Source organism: Cibotium barometz, chromosome 19, assembly GCF_041138505.1.
Source record: "Cibotium barometz isolate CiBa-2024 chromosome 19, ASM4113850v1, whole genome shotgun sequence".
NCBI lineage: Eukaryota > Viridiplantae > Streptophyta > Polypodiopsida > Cyatheales > Cibotiaceae > Cibotium > Cibotium barometz.
The window spans coordinates 14,232,499-14,249,841 of record NC_141064.1 but is presented as its reverse complement, the minus strand read 5'-3'; the positions used below and the strand labels follow the sequence as shown (position 1 = coordinate 14,249,841).

Sequence of the window (17,343 nt, the reverse complement as noted above, 5' to 3'; positions counted from 1 at the left end):
ACTAATTAAGTCTATCAAGAAAAGCTGCTTATCTCTTGTCAACTTCTGCCAAACACCAATTGGTAGTTCCCATTGTTGTGAGCTGTTGCTCCATAAGGTTTTTAGTCCTTAAAGACGGTGTCCCACCCATACTCAGGAATAAAAAGCTTGCCTTGATGGAGGCAGATTTGCAGTTTTTTTTTTCATGCTTGGAAGCTTTATGTTATCCCCATATGTTATATATTTATCACATACCATATGACATGTTGTGAATGGTGATGGAACAAAAAAAAAAACCATAATTAGTATTCGTCTCACAATCCATAGAATTTAACCATGTGGTACATATAAAAGACCCACAAGCTATTTGTCACAATCCTTAAACCCATGATGTCTTTTCATCTATAAATAACAAAATCTAACCACAAATATTAGAGAAAATAAAATCAAGTTTGTATTAATATTCGATCGCGTTATAAAACACAACTTCAATTGCATTTAAATTTTAAAAAGAAACAAGGTATCTCAGCCTTGATCATGTTCGTTTCTATACACATAGCATATGATATCCCGAGCATGAAAGATTTTGGACTTTGTAAGAAACTATAAACAAAAAGTAAATAGAATGTTTTGTCAAAATAAGACGTACCTCTGAGAGTGCATGAGCTACATAATACCACAAAATTTGATGCACCCCCAGCCCATACCCACTATTACTACACTAAAAGAAAAAATATAATGACCACTGTTTTCTTTATCATAGTACACTCCACAAAGAACAGACATCTCAATTAGCCTTGAACACATGGAAAGTTTTAGTCACATGCAAATTTTCCAATTTTGAATACAAATCACACTATTTGTTGTCACCTCACTCTCAAATTTAACAAATATATATTATTAAAAAAACCACATTAACTAGCATTAATGCAATTCTAAAAGCATATCTATGATCGATTGTTAAAACCTCATACAACCTATGATTGGTCAAAATAAATGGTATGAGCATGCATTGTCATTTTGAAAGCTTTGATTGATCTCATACAAAAGATAGTAAACGAGAGAGAGAGAGAAGAAGAAGCCCTTTTAACGTCGTAGGAACAATCCCAAGAGACCAAATATGATCTATCCGACGGGAGTGAGATTCGAACACAAGACGTGTTGAATAACAACTCCATGAGCTAACCAATCTACCACACATTGGGTGATAGAAAGGTTAGCCCATTTTGTTTATTTTACCCACACACCCGATGAAGAAGCCCTTTTAATGTCGTAGTAAACGAGAGAGAGAGAGAGAGAGAGAGAGAGAGAGAGAGAGAGAGAGAGAGAGAGAGAGAGAGAGAGAGATTTGTTTGGAAGTGAGTAGTGTCTTTGTTCCTTTTTAACCCATTATAGATGGATTAAGCTACTCAAATATAAAAAGGAAGGATTGTTGACTTCGTGTTTAGTGCACACAAAAATGTCGCCTAGGCTCCTTGGTAAAGTTGTCGTTTTGAATGGTGTGCCTAGCTCCCATTATAGATGGATTAAGCTACTCAAATATAAAAAGGAAGGATTGTTGACTTCGTGTTTAGTGCACACAAAAATGTCGCCTAGGCTCCTTGGTAAAGTTGTCGTTTTGAATGGTGTGCCTAGCTCCTTTCCGTCGAAGATAGGCCATACAACTAGCGAGAGCCTCCCCGTTTATTATCAAAATGATTCCTTTTACATTATTATTTGCTATGTGTCTTCTACCCTTTGTTTTTCATGATTAATTTTGTATCTTTTAGGTTTTTTTTTTGGGTGCTAAGAGAGAACAAGCTACCAAATAACCTACACTCATGCACACGGAAGGGAGAACATAGCTACCAAATCACCTACATGGAAGGATATCTACATCTAGGTAACCTCGCCGTTGGTTAACTTCTAGTCAACATTAAACCATTCCAGGTAGAAAACTGGCTATCTTCAAGACTAATTATGAGAGTTAGAAACAGTAACAATACTCAAACAAGGCATGAGTCAAGAGAACAGCTGATGGGCAGCACAGGCAGGACGAACAAGCGACTAGCCTCGCTTGCCACTTTCACAAATCCTCTACTGACCACCACACAGGGGCTAGGGCAGGGGCAGCAGCAGGCGGGAAGAAAGCCTACACAGTTACAATCGCCCGGAGGGGCAGCAACAGCAACAGCAACAGCAGACCCATCCGCCTCTCACATCAATGGAGATGTGAGCGCCATGGCTAATTTCATTGAAGCAGACCCTCGCCGCGACACAGAAATGGGCTCTGATAATGACTCAGAAGTCTGCGACCTCGCCCTTGATGGTGCCCACGAGGACGAAACCCTCAAAAACGCAGAGGCTCTCACCGAACAAGAAGTTGCCCGACGTAGATTGCGCAGAGTCAACCAGCTCATGAAGCTCTACCGCATGCACTACTGGGGCCTCCTTGAAGAACTCAGATCCAAGTATAGGGTATTCTACATCAAGCATGGTAAAGGGGGATGGAAGGATGATGTTGAGGCTGCCGAGAAGGAGAAGCTTGAGAGCACAGTGGAAACTGCAGATGGACAAGACAATGCAACAAAGGGCAAGCTTCTTTTGGGGGATGCGGCTGGAGCCATGAAAGAGCCGCTTGCACCAGACAAATCTGCAGGCGAGATTCTAAAGTGTGCCTATCAAGGATGCAAATCCAAACCTTTGGCCCTCAGTGGCTTCTGTTTTTCGCACATCCTCTTGGAGCCACGCCAGCAGCTATATAGGCCCTGCTCCTTTGTCATTAAAAGGTATGCATGTTGTTCTTTTCTGCTTTTTGGTCTTTGGTCAGAGTACATGGATGTGTGTTATAACAATGCTACCTTTAAGAGGGTGTCCAATAACTATCTTTTGTGTTTTGGGAATATGAAAAAGAAGTGTAATTCTCTCATTGCTCTTAGTCAAGTGTATGAGAGGCACACTAAGAGGTTAGGGCAAGTGCAATGGTTTTGGTAAACATGCCTTCGTGCTAGGTCATGGGAAACAGCTGACCCATAGTAATTCTTTACACATGACATTGTAGTGCTTGCTTAAAAGTTTCTTCGGTAAGCAGCACAAAGGCTCTTGCTAACCAGCAATATCTGCAAAGGGGATGTTGTAGAGGTGGTCTTCTGAATTGTTTGGTAAGCAGCACTTTTTTGGTTAATTTGTCCTTGGGCCTAGAGGTTCCCATAGGATTTTCATGGTTTTTTAAGAAAGGGTTTTGCATCCTTAAGGATGAGTGATCACTATGGCTGACATGCAATGCCACCTTTTGGTAGCGTCACTTGTGTGCACCGTAGTTTTCAAGTCTTTTAAAGACACTCATACAATGATACTTCTTCAAAAAAGTGATCAAGTGTTGAGCCAAAAATTGATTTTAGATAGGAAGTTTATCTATTTTACATGTTTGTTTTGCAAGTGCTTGTGTTTATGGTAATACTTCTAGCTTTGATGGCCAGTTTGTAGAACTCATGGCACAAACATAAAGAACCCATGGCGCAAAAGATAATCTTTCCACTATTTTAATGCCAGTTGATATTGTGATAATTCCTTCTATCTTTAGCATAGCGTATGCCCTATCAACTACCCTCTTTGTTGTAATAATTCTTTCTATTTATTATGATTTTTTTTTTCCGGAAAAGAGATCCTTCTATTAGTTAATGAGAAAACGCCATAAGGCTACAAAGCTCACCTCGCAAGGAGGGATAAAAAACACAGTGAACTCCTGAGCTCCACCCCCGTGGCTAGCCGCTCTCTGGGGGGGGCTACCTAGTAGTACATGTGGGAGGTGAGAAAAGCCAAACTGGAGGCCTGTAGTGCCAAGTGACATCCTCGCCCCTCGCGGTGAGGAAAGGGCCAGGCTGCCAAGTGCGGAGGAAAGCCTTGCGGCGCCCTCTCATGCGATCCGAGTCGCCCTGGAGTTTCCCCCAGTGACCTCTCAAGGTGTGAATGATGTCCACCCAGAGGGCCTGTATGACCTCCGCCGGTGGAGTCGCCTGGCGGTCAATGGCCTCCCTGCATCGGGCTCTCCAAATGTGCCAAGCCGTCATGCTGCTGATCAACTCCCATCTGTGCCCGACCCCCTCCTGAGGGGCTGCCGAAGAGAAGTCTGGTGTCGGAATCACCGCCATCGCCCTGTCAGAGACCTGGATGGTCGCACTGCCAGGGACGTCCTCATATCCAAGGGCCGGGCCGCTGTCCGTGGCCCAAGCCACCGCACCCCACGTCACCAGCATCTCACCTGGTGAGCCTGCAAAAACCATCCTGAGAGCGCGCTGCCAGACCTGTTGTGCCTGTGGGCAATCCCATAAGCAGTGCCGCTGCGACTCCTGTGCATGGCCGCACCGAGGGCAGGACGCTGGGTGACTGCCGAAAGCTAGCCAAGCCCCCACAGCCAGTCCTCTATGCGCTGTGAGCCAGAGAAACAGCGTCACCTTCCGGGGCCGGAAGTTGGCCCAAAGGCGCTGCCAGAAGTCCCTAAGAAAGGCAGGGGAGAGCCCCTGTCGCCGCCAATGCTCGGCCGCCGCCGGGGTGCTCGCTATCCTGTGTCTCTGAATCCTCCGCCCCAGCCTCGCTGTGTACTGAAAAAAGGGGATGCCTGGGCTGGTAGGGGCCAAGTAGGGATCTCGCCAAAACCACTCACCTGGATCCCACTGAAGGCGAATAAGAGGCCTGCTGTCCCTAGCCCATAATCTCCAAGAACAGTCCTCCCCTATCGAGGCCGGTGAGGGGTCTACATGCCACTGTCTCTGATGAAAGCCGACCACCCGCACCCTCTGAAGAATACATCCCTGGAGCCCATCCAAATCTAGTCGTGTCCTCTGAAGCTGGCCACCCTCTCCCACCTCGAAAGTGAGTGGGGCGACTCTCTCCGCTGTGCCGCAGACCGCTAGAAGGATCTCATGCCGAGTGAAGACACCCATCCACTGTGGAGGTGGAGGGTCCTGTACTGGGGTCCGCCACTCCCGGGGGATGGCCGCCTCAATGTCCTGTCTCATCAACTCTCTGCCCCTCATCCCACTGAGTCTCCTCTCCTGAGCCTCTAGAGGCAGCTGCTGAAAACCTATCCAGTCGTCTAGGGACTGGGCTGGGCCAGAGCTCAGCGGGCCCCACGACACGTGAGACCGCGATCCAACCATATGGTCACTGGGGAGACGAATCAAGGGGTTCCAGATCAAAGGCTGCCTCAGGCGCTCCTCATCGGTGCCCGGGGGAGTCTGGAAGAGTGACGGCCTCAGATGCGCCCAGGCCCTCAGAAGGCTAGCTGCAAAACGCTCCTCGAAGCCAAGGCCCACTCCTCTGGATCGCTGCTCTGTAAAGATCCACCTGATGCTGAGGGTCCAGGGGCCGCTAAGAGAAGGGGTGCGGCTGAGCATCCTGGAAACAAACCACGGCTCAGCGCCTGGCAGGAGGCCACGAACTACCAACTTGCCAAGCAATGCTCGGCTTTGGCAAATAGGATCAACAATGCCCAGGCCGCCTCTCTCCCTCGGCTGAGTGATCACCGCCCATGCCACCTTGGCCCTGGCGGGCCGCCCGTCGCCACCGGACCAAAGAAAGTTCCTGATGAGCCTCTGCACCTGGCCAATGCATGCCCGAGAGAAGGCCCAGCAAGAAGTGATGTACCACATAGTAGCAAGCAGAACCTGGTTGGCCACAACTACTCGGCCAGCCAGAGATAAACGAGCGGTACTCCAATACAGAAGCTTCTTCCGAATGCTCAGAAGAAGGGGGGCTATCTGCTGCTCCGGAGATATGTCAATGCCCACATAGCATCCCAAATAACGCACTGTAGTGCCGGGGGGCAGCCACTGAAAACCGTCAACTGGCCTCCAAGTCGGGGGGGGGGCATAGAGCTGACCCACAACCCACACGACTTGTGCCAGTTGATCAAGGCGCCCAAAGCTCTGCAAAACCTGTCCATGGCTAAGGCGAAGCGGCGGAGGTTCTCCTCACCTCCCTGAAGATAGACAGCAGTGTCATCCGCAAACTCCGAGTCTAGGAGCTCCTCTGAGGTGCGGATGGGAAGCTGGAGGCCCCGCAAACCTGTATCCTACGCCGTCAAAAAAGTGCTCATGGCCTCCGTCACAAAAAGAAAAAGAAAGGGCGCCAAGGGGCACCCCTGCCGCACCGAGCGCGAGAGCTGGAACCTCTCTCCGCGCACGCCCTGTATCAGCACCTGGCTATGAGCCGATGTGTAGAGTGCAGAGACCCCACGGATCCACTGAGGGGGGAAGCCCATCCTCTCCATAGTGCCTTCCAAGAAGGCCCAGTCCACCCGATCATATGCCTTCTCGAAGTCGAGAAGGAGCACTGCCAGATCCTCCTGTCGAAATCTAGCCAGAGCCGTAGCCTCCCAGAAAGAGAAAATGTTATCCAGAATGCTCCTATCCTGGATGAAGCCTGCCTGCGTGGAGTGGATGATGTCCGGAAGGTGAGGCTGAAGCCGCCTGCTGATCGCCTTAGCTAGGACCTTGTAGGCCGTGCCTAGCAAGGTGATCGGTCTCCACTGTCTAATCTCCAGTCTGTCTCCTCCCTCTTTGGGGATCAAGTGGATCAACCCCTCTGCCATGCTGTCCGGCATGACTCCTGACTCCATAATCTCCTGGAATGCCAATCTGAAGCCCCTATGTAAGAGGCCCCAGTACCTCTGGAAGAAAGCCACCGAAAGACCGTCCTCTCCTGGGCATTTGCCCCGAGGTAATGCCTGAAGAGCCTCCTCCAGTTCCGTATCCGAGAAGGGGGAGAGAAGGGAGTGCTGCAAATGGGCCGGCACAACCGGTCTCGTGAAGCTCCAGACTGCCTCCCGAGCCTCTCTCACCCTGTCATCTGCTGGCTCAGCAGAGAGAAGATCCCTGTAAAAATGATTTTTATTTGGGAGGGACTAAAATGAAATGATTATTTAATTTTCCCTTCACAAGCCATTACAGCTTGGATGAAGAGTTTGTGGACTTTTGTTTGATTAACCTTCTCCCTCAGTGCTAGGCTTCTTTATGGCTGAGTCTGCCCTGTGTCTCTGAGCTTCGACAGAAACTCAATACAGATCTTTGTATGAATGTATGCTCTTATGTGTGTGTGCGTGTGAGGTATGTGTATGAGTATATATTGATACGAAGTTTTACACACACTACAAGGCGTTGATGATGTTAGTGGGGATGTCATAGTATCTAGTCCATACTATACATGATGGTGTTGGTGGTTTATTGTCTTGTGGATGACTACCATGAGGTTCTAAAGTGCACTTTCTTACATGGTGAATTTGGGCCATAGCAGCTAGAAAAATCTGAAATGGAAACGGCTAAAACGCGAATGAAATGCTTCTAAAAGATAGGGTGAAATAAGAAATGCTGATTTTTTTGAAAAGGTTTTTTAATTAAATTAAACAATGAACAGGGGTGAAGATTGAAACATCACGATTCTCATTAAAGGTTGAAATCCAAAATGAACCATGATACATTGATGATCAATGATCATACATAATAGAGTCATATAGATGAGTCTACTACCTAGCAAGTTGCAAGCTACAAACACCAAAATCCCGAAAAGTAGATTGTAAAACAAATTACAATGATCAATCCAAAAAAAGTACAAAGCTCGAGTCATGATTCTCAAGCTTTGCTAGCCTCTAGGTTGAGAGGCTCCTCCCTTCCCGGCTTATCACTATTATCATCATCATCACTGGCACTACTGTAACATGCAGCAGAAGTATTCGTAATTACGGATCCTGTCACACAAGTCTCACACCGCCTTCTTTATCTTGAGTTTCGCAAGTTTAGCAATCCACTTTTATCACTTCAAACTTTAAGAGAGTGAGAGAGAGAGAGAGATAGAACTGTACACCAGATTGGGTCCTGAATTACCCTCTGAAGGGCCCCCTCCTATTGCTAGGAGTATTTGCTCTTATTACTTTGAAGAGAATGACTTTGGATTGACTTTTGACTGTAGATAAGCCAAACGCAAGATCTTTGAAAGACCAAGAGTCGGGTTGAGCTGTACACGGTTGTAGAAGTACCAATGATGACCGATCTCAAGCCTATGCACTCTTCCCAATGGAATGTAGGAAGGCTGCAAATTTGAGGCTGAGATATGGGCTGTTTGGGACTGTTTCTAGGCTGTGTATGAATGCTGTAAATGAATGAATGCGTGTGTTTTACCTTCATTGGATGGTTGTAGCAAAACGATGAAGAGACGAATGCTGAAAATTGTTTGTATGCAAAAAACGCAAGGTTTCCTGAGGGCTGATTTAGGGTTGTTTCTCGTATTGGTACAAACCTATTTGTACCGTGCAGTTCGTACGGTACGCTTTCGTACAATATCGTATGGTATGAGGGTTTCCCCCCCCCCTTTTTCCCCACCTTGAGAAAAAAATTCCAAATGCTAAAAAAAAGAAATCTTGCTTAACAAAGATCTCAAATGCCCGCAATACACGCAACTTTCGTGTCCGCTCAGTATTCCATATGGGGTTGCTGAGAGATCTAAAAAATCTGGCAAGGTAGACTGGTAGTGTACACTTGATTGGTAGGATGAGAGAATCTTGCTACATCACTTGGAGATCCCTTGTCGATGTAGGCTAGACAGTCAGATCCTCAAGTTATGTACGAGGGAGAAGATTTAGACAAGGCTATTTTGATCTATAGAGGAGTCCCTAAACCTATCACCCTAGATGCACTGCCCTTATCTGTGCAAGGACAGTCCCTTAGTCATAAACACTACACTGGGAGACCTTTGGTATCGCATTACCCATGTAGGCTCTTTTTTGGAGACAATTGGGAGATCCAACTCGGAGAGACACATCTCCATGTTTCGGTTCCTCAAGCACTGTGCCACTGTGGACTCCCCCCCTCCCCCTCAACCTTCCCTCACATTCAAGCTTGAAGCTCCATGGCTTGTAAGTTTTTGTAACACGCGGAAGCTCTGGGAGTCTTCTTTCAGCCCTAAACACTACTGGCAACATGCTGATGCAAAACGCAGATATAGAGAGAGAGTAGAGAGAGAGATGTGCTGGAAATTCAGCATATTGCTATAGTACAAAAAGGTACTCTTACACACAGCCCTAGGCTGCCTTGAATAAAAAGTGTAACACCCAAAACTGTCCCCCTATGGGACTCCTACTAACCCAAACCCCTAGAGGGTTGAATGATCTCAACTATGGGCACACGTTGCCTTCTATAGAGTTATTGAGCAATATAGAAGCTGGCCGACTGCTGTCGGACCAGCTGATTGGGCCTGAAGCACACATATTGCTGGTCGGGTTGCTGCGCTTCTCCATGGATTGAGGTGCCTGTTGCAGTCGACCTGATCTGGTACAGTCCCCCATGATGCCCTCCCTGCAGCCGACAACTCCTTCTGGGTCTTCTTCAAGCTTTGCTTCATGTCCAACCTTCTGCTCCTTGTGCCCCAACTCTGGTTCTCATGCTTGGAATTATAAAAGAAGATTTCCCATGCTGCTAAATGGCTAGGTGGGTTATCATATAGCAATGTGCTTATCTTTCTGGTTGCCTTCCTCTGGATTAGCCCTGAGAAGGTACATGGCATTGATCATGCACATGATATCCTTCTCTGCTACTAAACTTGATGATGGGATTCCAACCTGCTCTTGGATGACTGTCATCATCCCAAATCTTTCCCCGAAGTCCCTCTGTCATCCATCCATCCCTGACAAGCCTTTTCTCTGAAAGCTCGGGCTGTTCTCCAAACCACTATGTCTCCCTCTAGTCCACAATCCATTCTTGCCCTGACTCTGAACACCGTCTTGGTCTTCATTCCTGAGAAATGAGTTTGGCACTCTCACATCACCCTTGGAGGGTAAACCTCCCTTGGGACCGTTGCCTGAGAACCTATCTGGCTCACAGGACTGCCATCCCCTTTGGCTTTGTGGAACACCACCAACAAACCTCCTGGGATCTCTTCCTGATTCTGTGTTCCTTGCCTTGGGCTTCGTATCCGTGTACTTTCCTGTACCTTGGACCTGTACACCATCATATGGGACTGATTCAGTGTTTATCTTTGCTGAGCCTGATGCTCTGATACCAATGTATCACGCTCTTTCAGCCCTAAACACTACTGGCAACATGCTGATGCAAAACGCAGATATAGAGAGAGAGAGTAGAGAGAGAGAGATGTGCTGGAAATTCAGTATATTGCTATAGTACAAAAAGGTACTCGTAAAAACAGCCCTAGGCTGCCTTGAATAAAAAGTGAATAACACCCAAAACTGTCCCCTATGGGACTCCTAATGACCCAAACCCCTAGAGGATTGAATGATCCAACTATGGGGACACGTTGCCTTTTATAGGGTTATTGAGCAATATAGAAGCTGGCCGACTGCTGTTGGACCAGCTGACTGGGCCTGAAGCACACATATTGCTGGTCGGGCTGTGCTTCTCCATGGATTGAGGTGCCTATTGCAGCCGACAACTCCTTCTGGGTCTTCTTCAAGCTTTGCTTCATGTCCAACCTTCTGCTCCTTGTGCCCCAACTCTGGTTCTCATGCTCTTTTTCTGGTTGCCTTCCTCTGGATTAACCCTGAGAAGGTACATGGCATTGATCATGCACATGACAGTGAAAAAAAAAAACCGTATTTTATTGTACGGTATCCCAAAATTTCATATTGTACCAAAAATTCCTGTACAGTATTGTATTTTCTTACCGTGACAACTATGGGGCTGAATGCTGTAGGCTATTGCATTTTGTTGATGGAGGGCTGGATGCTCCAACGATGATGCTCCTAGGGCTGAAGGATGGATTGCTTGATGAAAGCGTCGAAGAATGTTGAGGTCCATGGCGTGTAGGCTGAATCGTTGATGCGCCTGTTGTTGATTGCTGAGATAGATGAGTTATGAATGAAGGATGCTATTTATATGGAGTCGAAGGGCTGGCCGGTTGGCTGTAGGGCTGGCCGACTGGTTCCTAATGCTACACGACTGAATATTATGTATAAAACAGGTTAATGATGGTATTAAATGCTGGGAAAATTCTAAATAAATACTATAAAGTATGAAAAAATTACCAGATAATATTCTGAGGTTTCTGCAATGGTCTAGATGGCCTAAATGCATATGGGATGAATGCTATGCAAAAATGCACACATGTCCTGATGCAAACTCTAAGGCTTCTATGACCTCTATATGCATGAATGATTCTCTCCAAGTGGGTTAAGGAAATTCAACTGACTGACTGACTCACTAAGGATGAGGAATGACCTATGTAGCTCGTGCCTGACATATCCTGGATTGAGGATTACAATGGGGTCACGGCGTACGACAAATATCAAATCCTAAAAGGTTCTAATATTGTACAATGTTGCACTGATGATGAGCCATCTTGTCACCATGCACTACAGTGCAGAGTGCATGTGAGAACTACTGACTCCATCATCTCCATGCTCGTTCTCCTCACTGAAATTCCAATTATCCTCAATGGCATTAGCCCAAGCGTTAGCTAATAGGCTTCCGTTGGCACTCTGAGGTGTCAGAGGTGTTTGGTACGAGGTGGATATGGTACACGCCTCGAAAGACTCGTATTTTTTACGGACGTTCGAGGTGTCTGTTATATTATTTATACACACACACACACACACACACATATCGATATCGATATATATATATATATATATATAGAGAGAGAGAGAGAGAGAGAGAGAGAGAGAGAGAGAGAGAGAGAGAGAGAGAGAGAGAGAGAACTTTTAAGACCTTAGATGGTAGAGTCTAGACTCTAGACTGTAGACCATTAAATTTTACAGAAATTAAGAATGATTGAACACTCAAAAGTTAAAACAATGAGTACTCAGTAGATAATAGATTCATGATTCATTCATCAAAAAGATTCATACATGCCATCATCATCATAAAGGTTCACTCAGACTCCAGAGTCTGAACTATTGGATCTACCACTAGCTTGTTGGTGTTGGACTCACACACTCACACACACAAACCTGCACGTTAGGGTTAGGTGCAGGATGGAGAAGCTCACACAGAAATGAGAGAGAGAGAGAGAGAGAGAGAGAGAGAGAGAGAGAGAGCCAAAAGTGTGGTAGCCACAAATTGCAAGTCAACCCTTGCATGTGTGTCACATCCATATAATATAGAAGTACAAAATATTATATGTAGTGTCCTTTCACACTTGATATCCAAGGGGAAAAACCACATGGGAAAAAGTGTCCTTGGTTAAGCCTTGTTCACACATAGCACTACCATAAGTGAGCATATGCCTACAAATCCCCCCTGTAGTGGAAGTGTGAACCTGTACAAGGTAGCAGATCACTATCTGTATGAGAGTAAGCCCAAAGCTTTGCGGAAAGCTTCAAACTTTTCTCGAGGTAAATCCTTTGTGAATAGATTTGCAACATTATCCTGTGTAGGGCAGTAAGATAAACTGATCTCCCGTGCATGTAACCTCTCTCTGACATAGTGATAATGAATCTCATTGTGCTTGGTACGTGCATGAAATACTGGATTTCGTGCCACGGCCATAGCACTCTGGCTATTTGTGAGAATGGTGGTGGGTGTTTGCTGACACTCACGAAGATCAGCCAATAATCTCCTCAACCATACACAATCTACTGTAGCTGTGAAGACTGCCCTGTACTCAGCCTCACAAGTAGATGTGGCAATAGTGGGTTGCTTTTTACTCAACCAAGATATGCGTGAACTGATAAGAAAAAAACAATTTCCACTGGTGGATTGCCTGGTATCATAATCACCAGCCCAATCTGAATCACTGTATGCATAAAACCGCAAACTGCCCCTCCTGGGATAGAACAAACCAAGATCCAGGGTACCGTGAAGATAACGAAAAATGCGTTTGACTGCTTGCCAATGCTTTGTGCCTGGGCTGTGCATGAATTTGCTCAACAGAGACACCCCAAAAGATATGTCTGGCCTCGTGTTACACAAGTAAATGAGACATCCCACTGCCTGGCTGTAAATGCCGGCCTCAAAAGGCTCTCCACCGGTTTTCTTCACATACAATGTGCTTTCAGCTGGACTATTCACATAACCTTGGCTGCTTAGATGAGCATGTATTTTATCATACCAAGCTCTTGGAGCTTGCTTTAACTTTAACCCATACAATGCTTTGTGTAAGCTGCATACTTTATGTTCCTCACCAGGAACTACAAAACCAATGGGCTGATTTACATATACTTCCTCCTGTAAATCCCCATTTAAGAATGCAGTTTTGATGTCCAATTGATGCACTTTCCATCCTTTATGTGCAGCCAATGCAATCACTGATCTTATTGTGGTCATTCTCGAAGTAGGAGCAAAAGTCTCCTCGTAATCTATTCCCTTTTTCTGGGAGTAGCCTTTAGCCACAAGTCTTGCTTTGTACCTGTCAATAGTACCATCAGACTTCCTTTTGACTTTGTACACCCACTTTGTTCCAATGACATGCTTGCCTTTAGGCAATTCCACAAGATCCCAAGTATTGTTCTTCATGATAGAAGAGATTTCAACTTGCATAGCTTGCACCCAATGCTCATTCTCATTTGCTTCTTCATAAGAAGAAGGCTCTTCTGAATCAAAGAGACCACCCATGGCTAATGCAGACTCCCCATGATGTATATTCAATGCATGGGTGGAACTAGCCCTTGTTCTACCTGTGAGTGGAGCTGCAAGTTTGCTTTCTTGCAAAGTTTTCAGCAACCATCTTGGCACTGACTTGGCTGTGTCTATGGCTGTTTGCTCTTCCGTGACAAGATCTTCCACTTTTTCCATAGAAGGGGGTTGAATGGCTGGCTGTTCCACATGTTCTACATGAGGATTTTCTTGTGTAGGGGGCCAGGGGCTTGCTGATCTGAATCCCCCCTAATTGCAATGGGTAATAGTCCATCAAACATGTCCTGTATGCCTTGCCTGTATCATTACTTTTATACAAGCTATACATGGGCTGTTTTGAATTTTCAGCAAATACCACATCTCTATTGACAAAAATCCTTCGTGTAGATGGATTATAAAGACGGTATCCCTTGCTCTCATTGCTGAAGCCCACAAAAATGCATTTCATTGCTTTGTCATCTAGCTTTGTTCGGAGTTGTTCTGGCACATGTGCATATGCCAAACACCCAAATGTACGCATATAATCCACTGTTGGCTTTCGGCTATACCAAGCCTCAAATGGTGTTATGGTTTTCAAAGCTTTTGTTGGACACCTGTTCAACACATGAGTTGCACACATTATAGCTTCCATCCAAAAATTGTGAGGCAACTTTTGTGCTTTCACCATGCATCTTGCCATTTCCATGAGAGATCTATTTTTCCTTTCAGCTACACCATTCTGCTGTGGTGTATAAGGCACAATACATTGGTGTTTGATGCCCATGTCCTTTTGAAGCATATAATCCTTGAATGCATTTGACATGTATTCTCCACCTCTATCTGAGTGGAGTGTTTGGACTTTACATCCACACATATTTTTAGCCATTGCTACAAAGTGTCGAAAGCATGTAAACACCTCTGCTTTCGCTTTCAAAGGGTAAACCCAAGCAAACGTGGAGTAGTCATCAATGAATGTGACGAAGTAAAGATGCCGCCCTATGGATGGTGTCCGCATTGGACCACATACATCACTATGTATGAGCTGTAATTTACTTTTAGCTCTAACAGCTCCATCTTTGGGGAATGGTTTTCGTTGCATCTTTCCCAAAATACACCCCTCATACATGTCTTGGTGGAGACTCAAGAGATGGCATATTATCAACCATATGATGCTTCTACAAAAGCATCAAACTCCAAAAATTTACATGCCCAAAACGAGCATGCCATAGCTCTGCATCAATCATAGCAGGAGTGTGGGCAGCCACTGTATTTGCATCATAAGTACGCTTGTCATAGCTGTCTAGCTTATACAAGCCTTTGTATCGTGTTCCAGAAGTGACTATTTCATAACCCTTTGATGGGTCTTTTACTAAACACTTCCCATCTTCAAATTCAATCTTTAAACCTTGGTCGTTTATGGCTGAGACGGAGAGCAGATTTTTCTTTATCTCTGGAACATACAATACATTTTTCATACAAATATTGGCACCATTGGTTGCAATAAGTATGACATTGCCAATTCCCTTCATTGGATATGTGGTATGATTTGCACATGATACAGTGCGGCCATTTGAAGCATAAACCAAGTGCTGAAATACATCTTTGCATGAAGTGATGTGGCTTGAAGCACCACTATCAAAATACCATGATACATCCTGTCTGTCAGATGCAATGCAAGACATATCATTGTCTAAAGCACTTGGTGTACCACTAGTGCATGTGACCAAAAAAGTGTACTCTTCTTGATTTACATTAGCTAATTGATGTGCTTTGTCATCAGAAGAGTCTGCTACTGCATTGCCTGCTTCTTTCCTTTTCTCTTTTGCAATCCGCTTTCTACATTCACTGATGTAGTTCTAGGCATATGCTCACTTATGGTAGTCCTATGTGTGAACAGGGCTTAACCAAGGGCACTTTTTCCCATGTGGTTTTTCCCCTTGGATATCAAGTGTGAAAGGACACTCTACATATAATATTCTGTATTTCTATATTATATGGATGTGGCACATATGCAAGGGTTGACACACTTTTGACTCTCTCTCTCTCTCTCTCTCTCTCTCATTTTCTCTGTGTGAGCTTCTCCATCATGCACCTAACCCTAATGTGCAGGTTTGTGTGTGTGAGTGTGTGAGTCCAACACGAACAATTGTTATCAGAGCTTCGGTCCAGGGCCTGTAGCTCACTGTGGAGTTCCGCTGGCGAAATTCCGTCGAAAACTGACGTTCCGGCCGTTTCCTGGTTTTCGCCGCCCGGCCCGTCGCCGCCGCTTAGCCCTGTCGGCTTTCACGGTGGTCAGCTCTCCGCTGCCGCCCAGCCCCGCCGGCGCTCTTATTGCGCAGAGAGCCGCCACCGCCTAGCCCCGCCGGCGCTCTTATTGCGTAGAGAGCTGCCACCGCCTAGCCCCGCCGGCGCTCTTACTGCGCAGACAGACACCACCGCCTAGCCCGGCCGGCTGCGATAGTGGGCAGGCCTCCGCCGTCGCCGGGTCCTTGGCGCAGCTATGCTTGCTTGCGCCGCCTTCACCTGGCCTGTTGGCTCTGTGCGCCGCTACCTCCACGTCCGTCGACTCTGTGTGCTCCGGCTCCCCGTCGACTCTGCAGCTCCGGCGGCTCCCTCTCGCAACATCTTTACCTGGGCCTCACTGCTGGTGCTCAAACGCCTCTGCACACCCAATGCCTCCATCCATCACGTGGCCAGCAACGCCTCCGGCTGACGCATGCGTTCCACGTCAGTGCCATCCGTACTGTAGGTACTCTTTTGACACAATTCTGTTCACATAAAAATATGCAAATTTTGCAGACACTACAGTGCAGGTCAGATTCAAAGAAAGGTTGCATGTGGTAAAGGGTTCAGGCAATTTGGGGGATTTCTCAATTTGAGGCCAAATTGAAAAATTGGACTTGTTGCTTTGCTTGCAATTTGGGAGTTTTTCAAATTGAGGTCAAAATCAGCAAATTGAGCCTCTTTCAGTTGCAAAAATTTGGGGCTTTTGTGAAAATTGGCCTGTCGCGTATGTATACACATCGTGTATAATTGGACAATTTGGTGCAGGTTTACACTTGTTTCAGTTTGCAGGCAAACATTTGCACAGGACATTTGGTTGCCTGGCAGTGCACATTGGTGCTTGGTTTGCTTGTAGGTATATTTTGTTGACATGGCTCAAAATGCTACAGATGTATTTGGTGTGCTCACCCAGGAGGACAAGTTGGATGGATCTAACTACTCCCTTTGGAGTTTCATGATCCGTAATTTGCTGGTATCCAAAGGGCTTTGGGGCATCGTGTGTGGTGATAACACACGCCCACTTACCATACAGCCAGCCATGCCTCAAAGGGGAGGTGCTCAAAGAGCTCCTGATGTAGAACCTGCTCCCACACAAGAGCAGAAGAGATGGGACTCTAGAGATGCACAGGCCATGTCATTGATAGCCCTTTCAGTGAAAAGGACTATTATTCCGCACATTCGTTCTTGCAAGACATCGAAGCTTGCATGGGACACATTGGAAGCAATGTATCAGGTATGCAACGAGGCAAGAGTTGCCTACTTGAAGAGGCAATTGGATCTTCTTTCTATGGATGAGGGTGATTCCATGGCAGATCATCTCACCAAAGTGAAAGATTTGCAGGAACAATTGCTCAACATTGATGAGGTTATCCCAGACAGACAGATGGTCACCAATACTCTTCATTCTTTACCACCTTCCTACTTGGGCTTTCACACCTCTCTCAACCTCTCAATGAGAGGAGGTGGTGATCCCGTCACTTTTGAAGAGCTAGTGGGTTCACTCTTGCGGGAAGAGCAAACAAGAGCAAACTTATTGAGCAACCGT

The 17,343-nt window shown here is 46.0% G+C and overlaps 1 protein-coding gene across 1 annotated transcript in view; it reads left to right on the top strand.

The window, feature by feature from the left end:
• Positions 1-1,876: 1,876 nt before the first annotated feature.
• LOC147628251 (uncharacterized) overlaps positions 1,877-17,343 on the top strand; it is a 31,746-nt gene continuing 16,279 nt past the window's right edge. The window contains exon 1 of the mRNA XM_086814090.1: positions 1,877-2,747. Coding sequence (XP_086670216.1) covers positions 1,939-2,747 — 809 coding nt within the window. The 5' untranslated portion in view covers positions 1,877-1,938. The remainder of the gene's footprint in view (positions 2,748-17,343) is intronic.